This window comes from Microtus pennsylvanicus, chromosome 22, assembly GCF_037038515.1.
Source record: "Microtus pennsylvanicus isolate mMicPen1 chromosome 22, mMicPen1.hap1, whole genome shotgun sequence".
Classification (NCBI taxonomy): Eukaryota; Metazoa; Chordata; class Mammalia; order Rodentia; family Cricetidae; genus Microtus; species Microtus pennsylvanicus.
The window spans coordinates 33,132,133-33,148,677 of NC_134600.1; the positions used below are offsets into that span (position 1 = coordinate 33,132,133).

At 38.0% G+C, this 16,545-nt stretch overlaps 1 protein-coding gene across 4 annotated transcripts in view; it reads left to right on the forward strand.

Annotated features, from left to right (window-relative positions):
• Window positions 1–16,545, forward strand: part of Magi2 (membrane associated guanylate kinase, WW and PDZ domain containing 2) — a 1,214,245-nt gene that overhangs the window by 348,104 nt on the left and 849,596 nt on the right. For all 4 annotated transcript variants that reach the window (XM_075955872.1, XM_075955873.1, XM_075955874.1 and 1 more), the window contains exon 2: window positions 7,476–7,592. In XM_075955872.1, the coding sequence (XP_075811987.1) occupies window positions 7,476–7,592 (117 nt within the window). The remainder of the gene's footprint in view (window positions 1–7,475; window positions 7,593–16,545) is intronic.

Consider the following 16,545-nt stretch of genomic DNA (forward strand, 5'->3'; position numbering starts at 1 on the left):
CTAAGTTCTCAATCTCCTGGAAAATTCAGAAAATAAAAACCAGGATTTGAGATACACTCTCCAACACTGCTTTTATAATGATATCTAACTTGTTACAAATAAATAATAAAATAATTGTGTCATTTGTATGACAAAAATTTCCCCAACTCTAAATTATACTCAGTAAATATTTTATATGAAAGCTTAAAATTTCAGATCTGGAAGAATGCTTCTTTGGTGCTGTGCCCCCTGCTCTACACTCAGTGTCTGCGTCTCTTCGAATCTCTGTAGGGTCGCAACGCAGGGCGGGGCTCTCACTCGTGGGATGGGCTTCTATATTAATATGTGATAATCCATTGAGAAGAGGGTGATATGCAAACCAGACAATAAGACGGGACAGTGAATCTGTGGTCATCTTTACTTTAACATTTCAGTCTTCATGGAGGAAAGAATAAAGGTTTCTGTACAAGCCGCCAGAAAGTCTATGGTGTTCTACTATGGCAGCCTGGACTGACAATATCTTAATGTCTGCCTTTGCCAATGACTTCTGCTTTCCCCAGAAGAATGAATGTCAGGAGTGGTGACTAAAGCTCAGGTTTTCTACTGAAAACCCTACCTCATTTCTGCAATATTATTTGCATTTTTCAAAAACATTTCAAGATTTTTATGTTATAACAAAAATCTAATTTTTATTATATAGAGACACTCCTGAAGACTTCACATATCTACATGTATAAGCATGAATATGAATATGTATATGCATATTCTTGGATGATGTAATGGTAGTGTACTTATCTAACAAGCCTTGGGTTCAATCCTCAATGCACCCTTGAAATGTACCTTACATTAATTATTTAAATGATCTTTACATATAGCAGCTGCTAATATTTTATGTGCTTATAGAATTTTCATTGTTATAAAACCACTTTGAGTAACAGTTTATCGTATACTTATGTAAAAAGCATATACACATTCTTATGTAAATTTTTACAAATCATACTCGACTGCATGTAGAAATATGATTTTATTTATAGAGTTATTCACTGTGGATTTATTGTGTGCAGAACAATTATGATATTTAAAGATGAACTACCATGGAAAGCCCAAGCAAGCTTTTTATTCCTCATGGACTAATATATTAGCTAGCATTACTTATGAAACAACAGGTTAAAAAGCGTTTTCCTTGTTAAAATTCGGCTCGGAAATGCTAATACTGTAATATATCGATATTTTGTGTCTTTTGCTATACAGATTGTATATGGTTTCTGTTAACTTTGGTAAATTTAATTCTTCTCTCACACACCATAGTTTTGTAGATTGCACATAAATCAATACTGGAGATGGGGTGGGATGCAGGAGAAGATGTGACTAGGAACCATGACCTTGGGATCTCCAGATAAAGGGGCAGTGTGAAGCCTCCCAGCAGGTGGCCTTTGGAATACACAGGGCTTATGGGAGATGCTGAGCCTGTGAAAGCTCCAAGGAGAGAGAAGTTAAGAAAGAGATGACTTCAAGTTGAAGTACAGATGGTAATTTCCTAGTTACTATCAAATAGAAAAGAAGTATCACTAGCTGGAAACAAAAAAAAAAAAAACAGAAAGAAAGCTGACCATGATGGCCAGAAAAATACGCAAACGAGGCAATAGGCGAGATAAGCTTTTCACAGCACCATTTTACTTTTCAAAGTTTATCAATTTTTGTCTATTGGAAATAAATTCTTTTCTCACATGCTATATCCTAATCATGGTTTCGTCCCCCTCTCCTCTTCCCATTTCCTCTATACCTCCTTTTCCATTCAGACCCACACCCATTATTTTTCTCATTAGCAAACAGATAGGCTTCTAATGAATGATAATGGAAGACGATAAACCAAAAACTGAAACACTGAAATTGGACGAAACAAACAGAAGGAAAAACACTCAAGAAAATGTGCTAGAGTCAAAGACGCGCTCATCTCCACCTTTATTAACCCCATAAAAATCCTGAACTGGACGACTTAACATATATGCAGAGGACCCGATGCAGACCCGTGTAGGCCCTTTCACGCTGTTGCAGTCTCTGTGAGTTTGTAAGAACTTTGGTCATGTTGATTGAGAGGCCCTTGTTTTTGAGGTGTCCTCCTTCTTCTTGACCTTTAAGCTCTTTCTACCTCCTCTTCCATAGGAGTTCTCTGATCCCTGATGGGAGAGATTCAATGGAGTCCTTCATTCAGGGCTGGGTGTTCTGAGTTCCTTGTTTCATTGTAATGTCTGGCTGTGTGTCTCTGTATTTGTTCTTTTCTGTTGATGGCTGAGCAAGAGACTGACGTGTGAATATCCAGAAAGTCATTAGTTGTCATTTTATTGCGACTTTTCTATTAACCACAGTAGTATTTGGTTTGCTCTAGGTCCCTTTGCTATTTAGTTTTAGGTACTTGGTCACCCAAGTTGACTGTGGGTTCCATCTCATGGAGTGGGCTTTAAATCAAGTCAGTCATTGATTGGTTATTCTCACAAGTTTTGTGTCATCATTGGGCTAGCATATCTTGCAGACAAGGTACCATTTTACATCAAAGGTTTATGGCTGGCTTGGTGTTTGTTCCTGTTTCGGCAGCATGCAGAAATTTCCTACACCAACGGCACTGGAACGTAGAGGTGAAGACCCTATGTAGGCACCAGCTCAACTTCTCCATGTTCAATGAATGGTGTAGGTGTTGTTTTCAGCAATGGAATCTTGCTATCAGTGTAGAGAGAGAGACCTATAGTCTAGGCAACTGCCTGGGTTGTTTAAGATCCTTTTGACCAACAGCTCAATTAAATGTAATCAAATCCTGAGACTGGAAACTTCATTTCGTGATGAGAGATGGCCAGTTGGGACTCTGTCTCCACCGCATTGTTTGGTGATTTCATTTAGATAACCTTCATATGTGTACACATTTGGGAAGCTTCTACTATATTAGGGTTCCCTACTACCCCTCAAATGGTCCTGAATTTAAGCTGTCTGTCTCTTCAGGATGAATACATATGCTTCCACTTTTATTGGTCTCAAAGCTGCCTGCTAAAAGAGACATTTAAACAGAGTGAGGAAGACATTTAACAGAGAGTTTGGCTCAAATTCCTATCATACCAACACAAAATGTAAAAGGTGAAAAAAACAAAGAAATTGGGACACAAAGACCTGTTTCTTAACCTCGGGAAAAATAAAGCACAATACTAGGCACAAGGGGTAAAACAGAACAAACTCAACTGCCTATTTCAGCATCGTGTAGAATAGGAATGAAAAATAAAACTGGTGCAGAAAGTGAGGTGCACCCTTATCCTGAAGCACAGGGAGAATAGAAACAGAACTAGTCACGCTGCGACATTCTCTTCTCACCTCCTATTCCTCCCCACAATACCGCTACTATCCTGATAGATGAAATGATATTGATTTTACATTGATATGTTTATCCATAAGGGACATGTCCATTTCAGAAGTAGGTTTTATTTTCAAAGAGAAGTAAAAACGAGTCAGTGGTCAGCGCATGCATGAAGACCTCTAGCTGCTAGCAGTCAATGCCTTGCTAAACAAGGACTGGTGGTGTGCATTTGACAAACAGCACTGAAATGAAATGATAACGTAAAACATGTAAATGAGGTCATCTTGAGACTCAAGCTCTACTTTTCAGCTCAAGTATCATTCAATGTCTGTTACTTAATCCCTCTCATTTGAAATCTCTAATCAATGACCAATATTGCTACATAGGTGTATGTATATCTAGATACATAGAGCCTTTATAAATGTATTTACCAAATGAGATTTTATAAACATACTGTTTTTCAACTGTTAGTTATAAAAGAATATACATACCATTAACTCCAAAATATTTACCCTTTCTCATATAACAAGAAACCTTTGCTCATATAGTTGATCATACTACCTTTAGCTGCCTAAAGAGATCCAGCTGTTTTTAGCTTCCATTGTATCATTTACCATGTGAGCTTCTTGCTTGTGTTTACCACGCCCTGGTCTGAGCACAGCTGTTTTATTTCAGATATCATGTCAAGTTCAAGAAATAAATACCTTTTTCATTCTGTGTGATCTCAATGACTAGCTGCTAGAAGATAAGAGGACAGTTAAGAGTGAGCCTCTGGACAGAATGGCCATTTTAGATCTGCGACCCATGTCCTGTGGCTGGGTATGCTTAGATCCAAAACCAAATCAAAATTATCTTCCTGAGAATTAATAAGAGAAAGGAAATTGGATAGGTAAACTATTTCAGCTCACCACAATATGAACACTGAACAAATAAAAGTCTGTTGACTAAAAGATGCTCTGGTTCATTGTAAAGGATAATCAAGGATGAAGGAAACATGGAGAGATAAAAATACTTCCAAAACAAATAAGATCATCCATAATATTATAATTTGTCGCAAGTAATCTAATTAGTGAAGGGAAATCCACACTTATTTTTAAAAGCTTCTTCAAGTTCTTCCTTGGCAGAAAAATACAACCAGGCATTAAAATTAGTTCATGAACATTTAGTAATTATTTTCTAAAAGATATAAATTTTCAAGATGGTAAATGCTGTATATTAATGGTAGAGAAAATTGCAATGTACTTTTGGAGAGCAAAATGATACTAGAGTACAAGTTGTGATTTTGCTCATGTTACGTTAGGGGAGGGATTCCTGCTTACGTTGATGAGCAAACTACATCTGGTATTCGGCAGCTGGCATTTCCGTGGACTGCCAGAAAACATTTCATCATTTGTCCTATGATGCACGTGACACAGAAAGATGGAGAGAAGGAAGAGAGGGTTCAGTTGAGGAAAGACCTACAGACTAAGATTCAGGCAGAAACAACAGCTAAGGACGGGGACAGGCGGAATGCTTGCTCGTAGCTATGATGAGTTATCAAAGGTAAAACATGTTCTGCTGATGAGGGCTGGCAGGCACAGGGCAGGAAAAGAGCATCTTACAATGCCCAAATTACCCCTTCGAGAGTTGCCAGTGGGTTTAAGACACGTGGAGCCAGCATGTTTGAAAATCACGTCCGTCAGCTTGGGTCAACTGGAAACAAACCAGATTCTTTGAAAAGGGAACCGCAACTGAAGAATCCTCTTTGACAGAGTGTGCGCGGGTATATTTATAGAGTAGTTTCTTTATTATTAACTGATGCCTAAGGACCCAGCCTAATGTGAACATTAACTCCCTAGTTTATGGGCTTGAGGTGTACAGAAAGAGTTGCTAAGCAGTTCGAGAAGAAAGGCAAAGTCAGGTCTTCCACCGTCTGTGATTCGGTCCCCACTTTGAGACACCTGCCATGGCTTCACTGTGCTATAAGAGCACAAGCTGAAAGTGTTACCTTTCTTCCCCAGGCTGCTTTTGGTCATGTTTATCTCAGAGCAGAAACCAACCTGGGATAAGGATGTCAATAGTGGGTCTTTGTTGCCTTGTTTTTTGCGTCCTCTGCTTCGACTGAATGGTTTTGAATTTAGAAAATTTTGTGTATAGTCATTCTGAAAAAATATTTGTGTGTACCCAATAAACACTGTTCCTTTGTTTTCCATTATCGCATTGGCTTGCCTAGAAAAATAGCCTCAAATACATAAGAAACATTATTTGGGAGTATGAATTTTGACAGCTGAATGAGTTAAAATGATTTTCTATGGCATGCGACTATGAGTATTCTCACAGGCAGGAGAAAATGACACATTTGGCAACTTCAGAAATTTTTCAATGAATGTAAACATGTGCTAGAAAGTTAGTGGGGAAAGCATTTGTGTTGCATATATGCAAACCCATGTCATGCTACCTCATGTGACAAGCTGGTGGGCAGATTTGTGAAATCTGAGTGTCTGAAGCACTGCAAAAGATTATGTTTGGAGTCTACCATAATTTTCCAATACCTTAAGCTATATTTTTTCCTTCATTTATTACTCTGCACTCTTTAGAAGAACAAAACTAATAAAATGAATATATATTTTATTTATATAGAGAGATTGTTTTATTTATACATATTTATGCATTATATGTTGTATTGATAAATATTATATATATTATATGGATATAAGAATCTGTTATAGTGGCTTACAAGCTGTGGTCCGGCTAGTCCAACAATGGCTATCTCCCAACAGAAAATCAAAAATGCCTGCAATTCTTCAGCCCACAAGTCTGATTGTGTCTTACCTCACAATTTCAAAGAAGTAGTCTCTAATGCCAGTGACGCAAGAAAGAGCTTCCTTCTTCCGTGTCCTTTTCAGACATTGCCACCAGAAAGTATGGTTCATTTAAGATGGATCTTTCCACCTCAAAAGATCCGGATTCAGGATAGGTCTTCCCAAGTAAATAGATTTAATTAAGAAAGTCACCTTCAGAGGTGTACCCTGAGGTCTTAGTCAGTTGTGGATGTAGTCAAATTGTCAGGCAAGAACCGCAGTTGCATTTCATTGACTTGAATATTAGTGCTGGAAAAGATAAGAGTTTATGGTATTCTTGCTTACAATTTAATTTTAAATAAAACAATTATTTGTGTGTGTGTGTGTGTGTGTGTGCCTGCATGAGACTGTGTGAGCCACACGTGTGCAAGAGCATATGGAGTCAGTTGTGGATAACATGTGTGTACTGAGAACCAAACCTGGGCCCTTCACGAGAGCAGTGACCTTTCTCTTAGCTGCCGACTATCTCGAGAGGCCCCAGCATTTTGTTTTTTAATTTATTCTCTACAGTTTGGGACTAGGAAGACTCTTAAGATTAATATTCATAATTTAATAAATTTATTATTAATTTAAACTTAATATTCAATAGAACTGCATCATCGGCTTTTTCCAGCCATACTCTACTCTTTCTTTAGATTATAGCAGCAAACATACTTCAATTGTTTGATGGCCATGAAGAAAAGCCATTCCAACTTTACTTCTAGCTAAAACTTTGGCACATATATTACATAACAGAGGAATCACTTTGATTTATTTCATGGAGGGAAGAAAATCATCAATATTTATGTAGCCATTTTTCTTTCAACTTTTTACATCACTTTATTTCCATAGTAACCTTAAAGAACTTGAAAGTTTTCTCAGACTCAGAAGACATTTGCTGAGTAAATAAGCCAGTAACAAAGGGTAACTATTATATGGCCCCTTCCTTGTGATGCCTGCAGCAATCTCATACAAGGAAATGGAATTAAAATGGTGATTAGTTGTGTTTATGGGAAAAAGCAATGAAAATGAAGAAATAAATAACTTTTAGCCCTGTAATGAGATACATTACGGATAATCCAATGATAGTTCAGTAGTAACTAATACTCTATGAATATAAAAACTACACTTTAAATGAAAAATAAAGCTATTCACAAATTACTGGGTATGGACATGGAAGACAGACTACTTTGTTATTATAGTAACAAATGCCTTAGACATCAAAAAGTGACTTGAGATTATTCATCTTTTATATGTTATGAATGTATTTATAATAGAATCAAGTTGTATGATTATATGTATATACTGAAATCTTTTACAAAGAAACTTTATTATTTTAGGAGGAATTGTTGATAAGGATCTTCGCCACTACCTCAACTTAAGATTTCAGAAGGGTTCTGTTGACCACGAACTTCAGCAAATCATCCGTGACAACCTCTACCTCCGCACAGTGCCATGTGAGTACCATGGCCCACATCCTTTTCTTTCTGTGATAAGCAGACAACTGTTCAGCTATATGTTTATTATTTGTTTAAAAGAAAAATACTGTCACGTAGACATTTTATGGACGGTTGACATTGGAATCAGATTTGAGATATGGAACTACAATTGCAAAAGCTTTTAACTTTGGTTTTGTGGTGTATAATAAAATCCTACAGGGATTTGTGGTATTTATGCTATAAAATACATCTTAGTTACACTGCTCGTATTAGTATTGATAATAGTGATTCTAGGCCTGATCTTCAGTATTCTTGAGTCATGACTGAGGCAGAACTTCACACCAGGAGCTGGGAGACTACAAATTCCTTGGTTGAAGCTACTATTAACAGAATCCACAGGTGATTTTGCACCAGAGAGCCTTCCGACCATAATAGCCATACTCTGAAACACAAACATAGCATATTCCACTACTCTCTGGGAACTGGTGATGATATACACCAACTTAGACTTCTGTGTGCAGTCTCTAGCAATTTCTTTAAAAGAGAAGACCAGGTAAATTGACACAATTTGTAAAACAATGTCTGAGTCTCTGCTCCTGCCTTTTTGACATTCCCCTATTAATGGTAAGAAAAAGGAATCCCAACTCAATCCTAGACCCTGTGTAGGTATCAAAATTCACTTTCTTCAAGTGCAATATTTCAACTGCCACAACCCTATCCACATTACAGAAATACAGATGTGTTGGTGCATGGATGGGGTTCATTGAGTCAGATCCTAAACATTAATAAACTAAAAACTAAGAGCTCTGATGCCTTATCATCACAAGGAATCTTTGATTAGAATAAATTAAACAAGACAAAAAATGATACATAGAGTTGAATCGCCAACATTTCGAAAGTGATACAAATGAAAACTTCTATTAAAATATTGAAACACACAATTATGTGAAGGTAGAGCAGAAACCGCCAGGGCTTTTAATCTCTGGGGATGGGTGGGAACTTGTCATCAACAGTCGGTACCATATGGTCATCAGAATATTGTCATAGTATATTTACCATCCATTACTAAGCAAGAATACTTGACAGTTGTTGTCTTGTTGGTCAAAGTGATTCCAATTCAATGCGTGTCTGTAAGTGAGTAGACAGCGGACTCTTGCTGTGAACCTGCACGCTGAGAGAAGCACTCTCAAACACGTGAGTTTCACATCTAGTGATGAGCAGGAGATGGATTGAAAAGACTGAACCGCGTATAAGGTGATGGATGGACGCCCTTTGGAAGCCTTGATGCTGTCAGTGTATCTAGGTGAATTTATCTTTCATGGCGTGAAAGAGAGGAGACCCAAAATACTAAATAAAAAAGTACAGGCACCGTGTTATGTTTAAAAGCTGAAAGCATTAGATAAGAAGCTGACATTCAGGAGTACTTGTAGTCCTTGGTAAGACGGCAGCATAAATAAGAAAATCTTAATTAAATATGACGATAATGGGAAGAATTTTGCATTAGCTAATTAACTTTTAAAGCATCTTTCTTTAGCATACCAAGGAAAGACTATGAAGGAAAAATAAATATAAGGGTAAAAGACAGCATTTATTAGTAAACCTAGAGAGCTTCAAGATGTGATTCTGGTTCAAGGTCATGAATTCAATTAGAAGTCTTGAGCAATGCCTGTAAAGGAGATAATTAGAAACTCAAGGGATCTAAATATTATCAGGAAACAATTGCTCTTTGATTTTGCAGCCACCATTCCTAAGAGTCAATTTCAATAACAGCATTCTCTTACGTGCTTTTAATTTGACATAATAGTGAAAAACATCTGATATAAAGATGATTCCGATTTATACTATTAAAAATGCTTTCATGCCAAGGAGCCAGTCCTGAACAGTCTGTCTCCTTTACTCATTATATCTTTTAATGAAGTATTCAGTCATTCTCAGAGAGTATGCAATAAAATATGCCAGTAGTATAAAAAGTACTACCATTGCTTAAGAACTTTTCAAGTGTATACAGCCCATAATGGCATTCATTAGTTAATCTCATTTCCTATACATCCTCCTGGGTCAATAAAGTCTTATTATTTGATGAACCGACCACACTAAAAGGAAAATATGCTAAGAATTATATCATGGCTCCTATACAAACATATATCAATGTGAATACCGTCACCTCTTGTTTAATCAAGCAGTGGCACTAGAAATTTGTCCTTGATAAGTGCATAGACACAAAAACGTAATCAATTTTTGATTGTGTGGACGGAGTGAGTATTTTTCTTCACAAAACCAGATCTAACTCAGCAACTCTAGCTCCTCCATGGATCGCCCTGACAAGTGCAACTAGGAGAAATGAAGAAGCAAATTCTAGATCTGAACTCAAATTCTAGAGCTCAGTGCTCAGCACGTGTGTAAGAGCCCTAGAATTTTGGGCCCACACATTCCCATCTCCGCATACACCAGACTTAATGAAAGGCAGTTGTAAGTATTGACCTCTGTATACACATCTTAAAGAGGTCTGTGTCCAGCTATGGCCACGTTAGCTAGTCAAGGGAAGGAGGGCGGGAAATCTAGGTCTCTACTGGCCTTTAACTGGAAATAATATAAAATCTTATGAATTGGTTTGCATAATCAAGGGTTGATTACATTTAGCCTTTTGAGTTAGTTTTCTTAGAACTTTATCTCGGAATTGCTAAGAAAGAAAGTTTAAAAAGCTGTATCTTAGCCGGGCGGTGGTGGCACATGCTTTCCATCCCAGCACTCGGCAGGCAGAGGCAGAGGCAGACTCTTGAAGTCTGTGAGTTCAAAGCCAGCTAGTTCCAGGACAGGCTCCAAAGCTACAGAGAAACCCTGTCTTGGAAAAAACAAAACAAAACAAACAAACAGAAATGAAAGCTGTCTCTCTAGTCGTGGAGACATGATGATTTTTTTTACATGTAGTATGTGGAGCCATAAACTATTGCAGGCATTGTGTCTGCTGGCATCAATTCACCATTCTTTCCAAAGAACCACACAGGAAAGGTCTTCACGAACTGTGCCTCTCTTTGTGTAGAGCCCAATGCAGTCTCAGTGTTCTTACATTGAAGACATTCCCTAGGTGTTTCATGTTATTAATTATACAGCTAATAGAGGGAAATATAAGGTTTTAGGGAGCCCTGGCTACTGAATGTGAAAAATAATTGCTTTTAAATGGAGACGACAAACCAATTTTCTAGTATTAAGTTTCCGTTTTAAGGATTCTACGTGAGGGAACTTAAATAGACGCGGGGAAAATATGAGTAGACAAACCTGTGGTGGCTTAGCCTGAGATAAGGAGTAACCAAAGAAATGCAAACTGATAAAGAATGGAAGATCTTAGAGCATCTGTCACATGGAATGTCAGTTAAGCTGATGGTGTATAAAGGGCAGCTTGAGAAGCCCTAACTTACCAGCGTTTATTAGAAGGTGCACGGAGTCATTTCATCCCAGTATGTTAAGATACAAAGCTGAATCAGCAGCTGCTATAGCTGGGACAGTATAGATACACAAGTATATACACCAGTTTGTAGAACAAATTCTCAAAAATATTAGATTCCTAATGGTTGGAGAAAACAGAGTTTACTTGTTTTTAATATTCTACCGGGCATGATATTATATATATTTATCGTTGAGACTAATCAACCACAGTTAATCTCACTATGCTTTTTAATTAAGAGAAAAAAATGATCAGTACAATTTATTGATAACACTTGGGTTCTTTCGCTCCTTGACATTCATTAGACACAGCTGTTGTTAGAGCATGACTGTTTCACATCCTCCTGCTATTGTACCACGTGATGTGGAGAATGGCTTTACGGACCGACTCTTAAGCTACAAAATGAACTGGGAGATATTTATAGCTTCAGCACTCTCTCAGGATAACACGGCCATGTGTCGAGAGGGTTTCAATGGGAAATAGCTCAAAATTATATAAAGAGTAGAATACTAATATATACCCGGTAAAAGACAAATCAATAAAGCTAAAGTAAGAACTATTACATAAAACCAAATATGATTTAAAACGTAGACTTAAACTATGAAAGAAAATATTATCTGAAAGATTGTATTGAGGCTTAAATCACACTGATGTTTTCACATAATTACGTGGCTGAAGTTTGTAAAGCTAAGTACTGCTGAGGGCTATTGTCAAGGATGCAATCGTAAAAGCGTAGCATACATTTTGATATTTTAATGCTTATGACAAATTGCCTTTCACAGAGCAGAAATGGGGTTTATAAAATTTATTAAGAATGATCTGTTAAGAGTAGTCACGAGTACACCAAAGTTACAGTTACACAATGAAGCACCATCTCTTTTACTGACTGTGAGCTCATATACAATGCTGTCTGGAAAGGACTGTAAGGATGGGGCTGACTGGCCGTGGAGCACAGAACCTGTGGACAGGGTCAGAGACCTCTGCTGTTCTGAACGAAGCAAACGTTTATTACCCCAAAGCCAATATTTTTACAGGTTAATAATTTTTTACTTGTTTAAATATCAAATTTATAACTTAAAAAACGTGTGATGCTAAATAAGATGGTACTTTCTGTGGGTATGGATGCAAATAGTTTCTATTATTCCTAGTCTATATTGTAAAGAGACATTTTTACACACGAAGTAAGATGGGCTAGTGATACCATCTTAACAGTTAATTACCAAAAAGACAAGACCATCATTTTTCAGTGAATGGAATTTCATTTAGTTGAAAATGACTATGAATCTAACTAAGTGCGCTGCATATCTTTCAGTGGGTTAGGACTGAACATTGTGGTAAGTTGAACAATGGCAAGACATGCAAGCATATTGGTGGAAACATCCAATTCCCTTGAATTTTAATCAAACTATACTTCAAGTAATATTTATCATATATCTGTTCCAATATTGTTTGTATTATCTCAGCTAAGACTCATCAACGTAGACCCTCAGACCAGAAGTTGCCTTTAGAGTGTGAATCATATTCCTTCACAACAATTTCATATTAACTTGCCAGCCTTTTGTTCTTTGAAAATGAATTTGATTTTTAAAAAGAGACTAATTATATTTGGCACTAAATATTAAAAATGAGTATTATTGCTGAATAAACATGCTTATCAACATCTGGGACCAAAAGGGAAGACAATCTATAAACAAATGCGCCTTGGAATATTAGTTTAAAATATGTTCTAGTCATTTATGTTGTGGAACATTTGTTTAGTGATGCAAAGATGTGTTGCATTCTTTCATGGTGCATTTGTGTAACTCTGTGAAGCTATTACCGTGCCTGCCTATAACATAACACCTGATCAGTCTAGTAAAGAGCTGGACAGTCAATATCTAGACAGTAGTGGCCTAGGCGGATCTGCCAGACAGAAGAAAGAGCAGGAGAACTCTAGCAAAGAGTAGAGTGAAAAAAGAAGGCAAGGAGGATGTCAAGGGCCAGCCACACAACTGCACAGTCATACAACCACACGGCTACACAGCCACACAGTCATACAGCCATACAGCCACACAGCTACACAGCCACACAGTCATACAACCACACAGTCATACAACCACACAGTCATACAACCACACAGCCACACAACCACACAATCTCATAACCGCAGAGCCAACCATGGAGTAAAAAGGAAAAAATATTTAGAACAAAGAAAGGTCAAAAGTCCAGAAGTAAAATGTAATTCTAGAGAAATGGGATAATTTATGCTAGAAAAGCTGGCTAGAAACACGTCAAGCAAAACCAGGAATTCATAAGTAGGAATAAGTCTCCATGTATTTATTTGGGAGCTGGGTGGCAGGCCCCCAAAGAGTTAAAAAAAAAAAAACAACTACACATATCAAGCAGATTTCTTGAGAAGTTAAAATTCTGTCCTGGAAGTCTCAATGGAAAAGGAGAAATTCCAAGGGTTCTGTATAGTAGCAGATGCTGCAAAGCCACCGTCCGTTTTCTCTCAGATGGACCCCTTTGTGGTGTGTTTATTAAAATATATTATGATTTTGCAGAAAGTTGGATTGAGCTTAATCACCTTTTTCTGAGAATATAAAGACTTAATCATATGGCATATGAATGAAAGTATTTGTGTGTGTTTTGTGAGGCTATGTGAGCAGATAAGTCAGTGGTGACAAAGAAAACTCATGATTCCATTCAAACTCCTAAGGAAGCAGTGACTTTACTGGGGTTGCTTACAGGATCCTGGACCACTCACCCGCAGCTACATCAGAGACATAAGCTCTAGCATGGATGATGAGTCTCTGAGCCGCATCCTCGAAGGCAGACCAAGTGGATAGGCTCTCCTTCCCAGTTATTGCCACTGCGTATATAGTTTCTGGCAGAGGAAATATGGATATTGACACTTCAGTTCTGTTCTGAGTCTTAAAAGTTTAATTTCTGCTCTTAGTTTCTGAGTCTAAGGGGTGTGTTTTCTCCCACCGTAGGGGGAATACTTAATATTTAATAAGCAGAAACAGTCTTACATATCAATTCCAATTTTTTCTTGTCATTAAAAAAACAAATATGTCTTGGTTAGATTGTAAATAATTGACTTGGGAGAATGGTCTATATGTGAGAAATTCATCATTTAATTTAATTAAATCATTTAATTCAATTATTAGATTCAGACTCTTACCTGGAATATGAAGTCAAGGAATGTTAGAAGTGATTCCATTGGCTTCTCCATTTGACACCACAAGTCTTCAGTGTTAAAACAGAGGAATACATCTAACACAGAAGAAAAGCAGTAAACACTACGAGTGGAGTTTTACCGATTATCCCAACCACATAAATTTCCATTTGTATTGACTCCGTTGATTTTTTTCCTTTTCTCTAATCTGACTTTTTCATGTGGTTTGCCTTTGTCTCTATTGTAATTGTAAGAGAGAGAGAGAGAGAGAGAGAGAGAGAGAGAGAGAGAGAGAGAGAGAGAGAAGAGAGAGAAAGGGAGGGACAGACACACAGAGAGAGACACAGAGAGAGAGAGAAAGAGAGAGAGAGAGAGAGAGAGAGAGAGAGAGAGAGAGAGAGAGAGAGAGAGAGAGACCCTCCAGAGCTTGCACATCACTGATGCAGGTGGTAGGTGGAATATGCAATGTTCAACTTCAAATGTCCCTAACTACTGCTGTAAGAATAAGGGATCTGAGTTATTAATGCATTATCTACTCTCCCAAAAAGCCAATCATCACTTTAAACAAAACTAGCTCTCCTTGGAGGGAGCCTAGAACATACTTATTGAATGTTTTGACTTCATAGCCCTGTGTGCTGGAATATAAAATCAACACGTCTCACTTATACATCCATACTGTTTTAAAAAAAAAAAACACAATTAAGACTATTAAGTCAGATCAATCTAAATTTTCATCATCAGTGATTCTAACCGGGTTATGGGGTAATCATGTGAGTAGCTCAGGAGGCAGGCAAATCCTGAAGGCTACGGAGTGCAGTTGGACCATCAGCATCTACTACAGACACACTTGGATGAGATGGTGATTAACAAGGAGATCCTGATTCCAGTCACTGCGATTTTAATAACAAGTCCAGTAGTCGACAGTTATCTGTACATTACAAGTTAGCATTGTAGATGTATAGTAAGGAGAATTAACCTTCTCCTTTATCTGTTTGTCATCATGGAACTATGGGGGAAAACTCACCTCAGAACCAGGGCCATTGGCTGTAGAGGTTCTGCTACTCGCTACCCATGAGGCCTTGACCAAGGTTCTGTTTAGCTTTTGTGCCTGGAAGGAGGCAGGTGATCGGCTGAAATGAAGTGAAATGGTTCTTTCTCGTTCATCTAAAATTCTGCAGTTTTCAGATTCCGCTGACTTGCTTTGTCAGTATTCAAATCAGTTCCTGCACCGGACTAAATTATTCCGAGGATGGAACGCCGGTGATATGAAGCAGGTGTAAACAGCTCATGGAAGCTGAAAGTCTATCAAATGCAGCAGACACTTCAGGGAAAAATAAAGAATGAGGTTTAAATTAAGTGCCGTTCCGGATTAAAAACCAGTGGTGCGTGTACTTTCAAATTTTTCTATGAATGTCAAGTTAAAGATACCATCATAACTCTGATGTCCCCTTGAAATTTACCTCCACTATTCACGAAACTCCGAAACCTGGTCCAGTCTCGGTTAATGGATAAGAAAATAAACATCATGAGAATTACAATTTTTTGAAAATCGCTCCCTTCCTTAGAATGCGGAATGAGTTGAGTTTGACTTAAAGACTTCTGAACCATGAGGTACATCATTCTGAACATATGATTGCTGTACTCGTGGTAAGATGTGTAACATGTAATATAGCGTCTTCTAATGCTGAGCCTTCTACAATGTCACTTGTGTGACTGAATAGCCCCGTTGGGAGGGCCAGATGGGATCAAGCTAGTAGGAGACCAAATCAATGCTTAGTGCAGCCAACGATTTCACAGCACAAATGAAGAATTTAGGAAAGTCTGTAGGGCTTCTCACCTGGCGTAATTAAAAGTTAAGTCTGATGCAGGATCAACAATTGATTCAATTAAAGACTTCACAAGGATTCTACCTTTTCAGGCTAGTCAGAATAGAGAACTGGAGTGCTTCCCAGCTCCTATTCAGCCACGCCATTACTTTCTTACTTTACCTATGCAAGGACCAGCTTTCAGAGAAGCCGCTTTTGCCACAAATAAGTCACCAAATATTTGTGCAAGTTCCACTGGAGGAAGACGGCTTTGAGTCCTGCACAACACTAACTACTACCCCTAAGATTTTTCCCAAAGACAAAAACAGAAGCAAATCCAACCTGTGTGTCTCTGTCCTCCCCATTTTAGGTAGAATTCTCACTGATCTCATCTGATCAGCTGACAGTGATGACAAAGCTATGCAGCTGGAGGCCCCTGGGAAGGGGAAGAGATACATAGCCTGAGTAAATTGGGAGCAGGGGGAGGTGAAGGAGAGCGGGAGTGGGGCATGAGGGAACAGGATGGTCAAGTTGGGGGAAGGACAGAGAGGGAGAGCTAGGAAA